This window comes from Meleagris gallopavo, chromosome 8 (genome assembly GCF_000146605.3).
Source record: "Meleagris gallopavo isolate NT-WF06-2002-E0010 breed Aviagen turkey brand Nicholas breeding stock chromosome 8, Turkey_5.1, whole genome shotgun sequence".
NCBI classification, from domain to species: domain Eukaryota; kingdom Metazoa; phylum Chordata; class Aves; order Galliformes; family Phasianidae; genus Meleagris; species Meleagris gallopavo.
In genome coordinates, this window is record NC_015018.2 from 15,456,390 (window position 1) to 15,463,319 (window position 6,930).

Consider the following 6,930-nt stretch of genomic DNA (forward strand, 5'->3'; position numbering starts at 1 on the left):
TCTGTGTCCTCCTCATCTCATAATCTGAGGATCAGTCCCAATTCTAGCATCAACAGTTTATTAACATTCATATTGTCATCCCACTACTTCATGAATTGCTAAGAGATCTTTAAAGTGTTTGACACTTAAGCATTGCAAAGGATGTGTGTGAAAACTGGCATGGAGTTCACGTAAATGTTAGTTTTTCTATTCTCTTTTTAAATCTAACTTTCTTCTTAACTTTTCCACCATATTGCCCTCCCTGCTCTAACATTCTTTTCTTAGAATTCTGTGTTCTCCTTGTTGTTTTATTTTTTGGGTGGAGGAAGGGTTTTTTTTTGTTTTTTTTTTCATTCTCTCAGAAGATTCTGTGTATTGTGGGAGGTGAGGCAACGCTGGTCTTGGCAGAACAGCGCAAAGCCAAGAGAGTAATTAAATGACGCAAGCCTTTGATTATTTTTCTCTCTCAAGCTTTCTGGCACGGCTGGGCATTCCAGTTGCAAAAGGAGGATCAGGAGGAGAAACTTCTAAAGATTGCGTGCAGAATTAGAGGAACTGAATCGGAGACTCCTTGCTGCTCTCAAGTTCTGGAGTTGCTGCTTTTTTTCCTGCGAGGATAATGCCACTTTCATCACACAAGACAAAAGTAACTGAAACAGAGCTGCAAAGGTTTTGTTTTGGTTTTGGTTTCTCTGCTCTCTCACTAATTGGATTTTTCCCATCTTCAATAGGAGGATTATAAAAGAATTAGTGAAGCTGTTTTTCTGGAGGGGAGTAGTGGGGGAAGTTAGCTGTTGGTTTTTCTTCTCTCATTTCTGGGACTTCCTTAATCTGCCATTTGTTCCCTGAAGCCACTGCCCTCTTAGAAAAAGGAGCAACAGCATAATAGATGAACTTGTAAGACCATGGATTCCTTCCCTTTTGCAAACTTTGTGGCTGCTTGTAGAGGAGGTTTTTGCATACATAAGCATCAAATGAATAGTATCCTGGGCTGGGTTTAGAAGAACAAACTACTGCTGTCTTGAAGAAAGAAGAAATTCCATTTAAATTATAACGTGCAGATGGTTGGATGTTGTTCCAGTTTTGAATTCTGGTGAAAGAAAGATCCGATCAAGTGAAATACTCTGCCAGCCAAAACCTACGTGTTCTACAGCTACAACTGGAAGATGTCTTGGAAAAGAAATTACTTTTCTGTGGGCCGAGGGAACGTCCAGGGGATGTTTACTCCACGAAATACAACTTCGATAGCACCCAGTAAAGGTCTCAGCAATGAACCGGGGCAGAACAGTTGCTTCCTGAACAGCGCTCTACAGGTGAGAACGCGAACTGTAAACAGTTTCTGTCACTTTGTGTCGATTGCAATACTTTCTTAGGCTGTGATGTGCAACAAATGCAGTCAGGCTTGGCATTATAATTGTAAGCCTAGATAAAATAAAACTAAGTTTGGAAATGCGTGTTTATTGCATTATAGAAAAGCTTTTGTAAGTTTCAGTTTTTCTTGGTGCACTGACACTTGAATCCTTTCTGTCTGTGTAAACTGGTAAGCTGTCAACCAAAGATGAAAATGTGTAGTAGAATGTTGCATTAAATCTTCTAATCTAAATTATGTCTACTCCTTAAAGTAAATCAGTTATTTTTGATTATCAATCCAAGTAACGGGTTGATAACACCTATACAAACACCTCTTAATGCAGTCTAATTTTCTTTTTTACTGCAGATTTGCAGTTTAAATGCTGGAGTACTTACCTTTTATCTAGAAGAAACAATTCTCCTGCGTCAAAATGCAGTGGGGTGGCTGCTATACTTGTATTGTCACTGTTTACATATTCGGGGCATCTGTTTGAGTTTCAGCCCTCAGTCTCATTCCCATCATGTGACTTGACTGGGTAGCACAGGCTGTGTCACTGCAGCTTTCTTTTTGTGGGCACAATTAGCTTCTCAGTTAGCTTCAGACTTTGAGATGTCCTGGTGATTCAAGTAATACAAATGGAGACGTTAGTAACCTTCCATAGTTTTAGTACGCCAGGAAGTACAGGACTAGGTATGAAGGTAAATAAGTCAAGAAAATTGCAGTTTTCAGTGATGTGTTAGCTACTTTCGTTAAGCTGCACACTGGCTACCTCCTGATCCCAAGTTACTGAGCCTAGGTCAGACTGAAGTAGCGCCCAATGCCAACTGTGCTGTACAGGAAGGTAGAAGTGTGCGACCTGGCTTTCAGCGTGCTTCAGAAATTGTTTTCTTCTGAGAGAGAATACCAGAAATACCTGTAGCCAAAGCTTGTTATTTATTACCATTATTATTTAAAAACCAGGATGTTAATAATTTTCTAATATTATATATACTTCCGTTTTTTGTCTTAATTTTTTAATCAGTGTTAGTCTGAGAGACTCTTGAATATTTGTTGTTCTTTACTTTTAAGTATTTCTATAAATATTCAAGATAAGCTCCAAAGGCAATTACACTGACAAACTGGACTAGTTCCTAAATGTATTTTTCTTCTTTTTGTGAAGCCTGCAGTAGCTGTTCAGGAATGTTGTATGCAATCAGATACTTCAAAAACTTGTATTGCCTCCCAGGCTCTTAAGTACAGGAAGAGTTTGAGTAAAAACATAAGCTGAACAATTCTGAGAGTTTGGGAAACTTTACAGATTAAACATGCCCTAAAAATGTTGTTTTTGTAGTTTAGTTTTAGGTAGCATTTCAATGCTGTGATCTTGTTAACAAATTGTTACAGATACTTTACATTTCTTGAAAACAGTACAATTTTCTTTTTTTCAGAATGCTGTTTTTCTGGTTAGTTCCTCAGGACAAATTAATTGGTTAGATGTTTGGTCCCTCTGTTGGTGCTAACAAAGTGTTCAGTCAGTCACATGGCAGCCTGAGCCATTGCGTTCTGCCTGGAGCCTGGCACAGTGCAATTCAGGTCAGGGCTGTTCTCAGTGTGGGCTTCTGCCTCCTGACTGAGGGCAGGGCTGGCAGGAAAGCCCACTTACTGCTCACTGAAGCAGCCAGCAACAAGCATGAGGAGCTGCCTGTGAAACACCTCGGGTCAGCACTCGCACTGTTGTGCAGATGAGAATTTATATGATTGCCCAGGGTTGGTAGTGAAACTTAACCCAAAGCTTGGTGCTGTTCCAGCCAAGTTTGCCTTGTGCTGTTGCTGTGATCATCACCTCAATAACCTGTCCTGAAAGAAAAGTGTAACTGTCCACACTGGTTAGGGTTAGAAATCTGTCAGTCATCACGGTTTGTAAAAGCACTTTCTAATGACAGGATTTGGGCATACGAGATTTTTGCACTTTATTGTTTTGACATTCAGGAGCTTGTTAATGCACACGCTGCTGGTGCTCCATTTCTGATGGTTGCCCTTTCTGCTCAGAGCGTTGAGGCTGAAGGGGGAGGAGGAATGGGATGCGAGGAGCTGACCTGGGCATCTCAGGGTTGTTGCAGCTCCGCGCAGCTTTGCGGCTGCTGCGTGGTATTTGCGTGCTGCTGGTGGTACTGCTGCACAAAGCAATGTGGGGTCAGTCCAAAGCACGGGAAACGGATTTGAGGGCAGCATCCTGCTGTAGTTTTCTGTATATAAGTGGTACAGTTCTTGAGAAAGATGAAAATGTCAACTTGCAGTTGGCTAAAAGACGCACTGTTAAAAGTGATGTTTGTTGGGATTCATGTACTATTAGAATTGTTTAGAGTGTGTAACTTTAATCAAAGGTCTATGCAGTATTTTATTTTCTGTATTCACAAAATCAGCTGTGCTCCTCTTTGTGTTTCAGGTTCTTTGGCACCTTGACATTTTCCGCCGCAGTTTCCGACAAATCTCAACGCACAAATGTATGGGAGATTCTTGCATCTTCTGTGCTCTCAAGGTAAAGATTGGAAAATAATTCTTTTAAAGTAACAGAAATATCTCCGGTATTTCTGTCTAATTAAGCTTCCATCTGGAAATTGGCAGGACCAAAGGTAAATCTGATTATGTGCAGCATGCACTTCTCAGAGTGCTGGTTTTTTAAGTGTGTTCAGCGATGCAGTGTGGAAAATGTTGTAGGTAAGTTGCAGATATAAATCTGTCATCAGTGGAGTGCAGATCATTGCAAGCCTCCATGTTTGAAATATCACTTCAGACAGTAAAGCACTGTTATCCTTTTTTCCTAAATTGTCATTTGGCTTATAAATATTCTATCATATATAGATAGTATGTTCTTCAGAATTCACCCTTCCTGGCTGCTTTAAATGTCAGCATGAAAGGCCTTTGTATTCAAAACTTTTGATTATATAAGGCTAAAAGGTATTTTCTACTGTAAATATTGATGTCTGCATTAAATGGCTCAATTCTTTTTGGTGTCTGATTTAGAAAACATCAATTCTGTTTTTAGTTGCAGATAAAATATCTATCTCAGATGCTGCTTAGACAGTAAGATCTAAATGGTAGTTGGTGTTCAAGTACTGTTACATACTTGAGTAAACTGTACAGTCCTACATCTGTTTGTATTTACCCTTTACTTTCTATTGCTTCCATTTTGAATTTTGCGTGTGTGTGTTTGTGTCCTCCTTTTTAAATTCTTCTGCAAAGTCATTGCTGCCTGATGGGAGAAATTGTCATAAGCAAAACATAATGAGAACTCCAGCTTTAATGTTCCTGAGCAATGATTTTTCTTTCTGAAATGACTAAGTCATAATCTTTGATCATAAATGGGTTGTAAAATCTTAGTAAATATTTAAATTTGTTGTGGGAGATTTTATTGTACTATGAATTCTGTGTGCAGTGATGAAAAGGGGAGATGGCATGTCTTATGGCAAAATTGAGAGTGCAAGGTTTGAATTGAGATCATCTGAAGTTCACAGGCAATATTTATGGTATAATAGCAGTCTTCTGGTGAGTGATTTTAGGGGGTGCTTTGGTCAAGATAGCTGATTTTGAGGCTATCTCAGGAGTTTTTAGGATGTTCTGGAGGGGTTTTCCATTGCAAAAGAACAGTGAAGAGCTAACTCTTAAGGCATGAAAGAAGATAAGTCATTTCCTTTTGAAGAAGAGTCTGAATCAACTCATGCTGAAATGATGAGAGGGTTATTTACAGCAGTATCTTTAGAAGAGGATATTAGACTATGTTAGGAAAAGGATAGCACATCCAAAGTGAGAAATACAGCAAAGAAAAGATGGAATATTGAATATATCCCTTTCCCTATAGAGAAATGACAAAACTTAGTGTTGATTTGGTTTGAGTTCATGAAATTCAGTAAGATGAATGACTCAAAGCTAATTCCCTCTGGTACTGCCGAGTGATTAATAGCATTCTTGGGTAAGTAAGGGCAGAAAGAACAGGATTTGGGAAATGATCATGAATAAAAGTTTTTGTTCTCGTGTTTAACAAAGCAGCAAGGTATTGCAGGGAGATACCAGGAGTTCAGATTCTGCCATTTGGCTGAAAGTACAATGGAATCTGAGGCAGATATGGTTTGTTTTAATATAAAGCTAATAGCTGATGTCTTGTTTGGATTGAGAGGGGAAAAAATGACACTGTGAAAGAGGAGAAAATGAATGCTTATGTAGCTGTTACAGAAGGTTGAACAGTGCTCTGGAACAAGCTCCACAGAGAGGTGGTAGTCTCCTCTGGAGGTATTCAAAACCCACCTGGACTCTTTCCTGTGTAAACCTACACTATAGAGCCTGCTTTAGCAGAGGGGTTGGACTTGATCTTTAGAGGTCCCTTTCAGCCCCTGTAATTCTGTGATTCTGTGAACAAAGATGCATCTGGAATAGCAGTACTGGTTTTAGAGGAGGAAGGTGCTACAGTAAGACTGCAGGGTGGCAGAATCTTTGGAATATATATATTAAAAGCAGGCATTTGGTCAAATAGTATTTAGTTTTGTTGATGTGATTCATGCTTTTAATGTCTTGCTGAAGTGTGCAGCATGCTATTATAAGCCTTTAAGTGTTGAATTCACTAATTGTGTGCCTGCAGCCATATACTTATTTTTAAATTATGCAGCCTTACAAAAACTTGCTGTTCTCTCTTCCTGCTCACAGGTATCTTCTAGGATTTTTTTGCTTCCTTTCTGTAGTTCTTACCAATGCTGTGTTCAGCCATAAGGTGTTGTAACCTTAAGTTTCCAGCATTGCACTGAATCCTGAAAGTTCTTTTGCACGCTTTAGAATACTTGAATCTGATGATGTGCAGAATTCCAGTAGCTCACAAAATTCAATATACAATGAAAAATACTGAAGAAATGTATCACCAAGTAAAGAATTAGCTGGAAAATTATTACTGAATGTGGGCAGTAACTAGTACTCAACAAAGTAAGTAAATAAATTTCATCTGGCTTTAACCCAAGCCATAATGTTAATATTTTCTCTAGCCACAGCCTGTTCTGCATGGGAAATATCAGTATTTTACCCAAGTCTATTCTACAGGCTTCAGAAAGCTTACCTGCATTTATTGTAAAGCTATACGAGAGGAAAAACACAGAAATCTGCTTGTTAAAAGTCTGAGCTGTTTTAGTCCTAGTTTCTTTATGTTCATTAACTTAAAAGGATCTCACAATTTTGTGGAATGGCAAGTTTTCATCTTTATTAAATATTTATGTATGAACATCAACATTTCAAAGATTTCCCTGATATTCATAGTGTTACCAATTCAAATATTATCCAGATATATAATAGTTTAAGTCAAATTGGGGATGTACACCTCCTCCCCACCCCCAAACCAAACCAAAAAGCCCCTCACAGACATCAGAACCATAGGTTATCTTGCATGTAACTGGAGAACTGGGGCTCCTACACAAACAGGGTATGCATGAGGGATAATCTCATATTATGGAGATGAATGCATTCATCTTCGTGAACTCCTTAAGCAAGACATTAATGAGGGAGGGGGAAAAAAAAAAGCTATTTTCAAGTATTTACTTGTTCTCTACTGCCCTCTGGATCAGTGGTTCTCAAACGGCTCTTTT

The 6,930-nt window shown here is 38.8% G+C and overlaps 1 protein-coding gene across 5 annotated transcripts in view; it reads left to right on the forward strand.

The window, feature by feature from the left end:
* The first annotated feature begins 422 nt into the window (after positions 1-422).
* Positions 423-6,930, forward strand: part of USP54 (ubiquitin specific peptidase 54) — a 52,150-nt gene continuing 45,642 nt past the window's right edge. For 3 of the 5 annotated variants that reach the window (XM_019617592.2, XM_010714392.3, XM_031554416.1), the window contains exons 1-2: positions 423-1,292; positions 3,756-3,848. In XM_019617592.2, the coding sequence (XP_019473137.1) occupies positions 1,146-1,292; positions 3,756-3,848 (240 nt within the window). In that variant the 5' untranslated portion in view covers positions 423-1,145. Of the gene's footprint in view, positions 1,293-3,755; positions 3,849-6,930 lie in introns of those variants that run through there. The other 2 variants (XM_019617591.2, XM_031554415.1) reach the window with 2 other exon arrangements.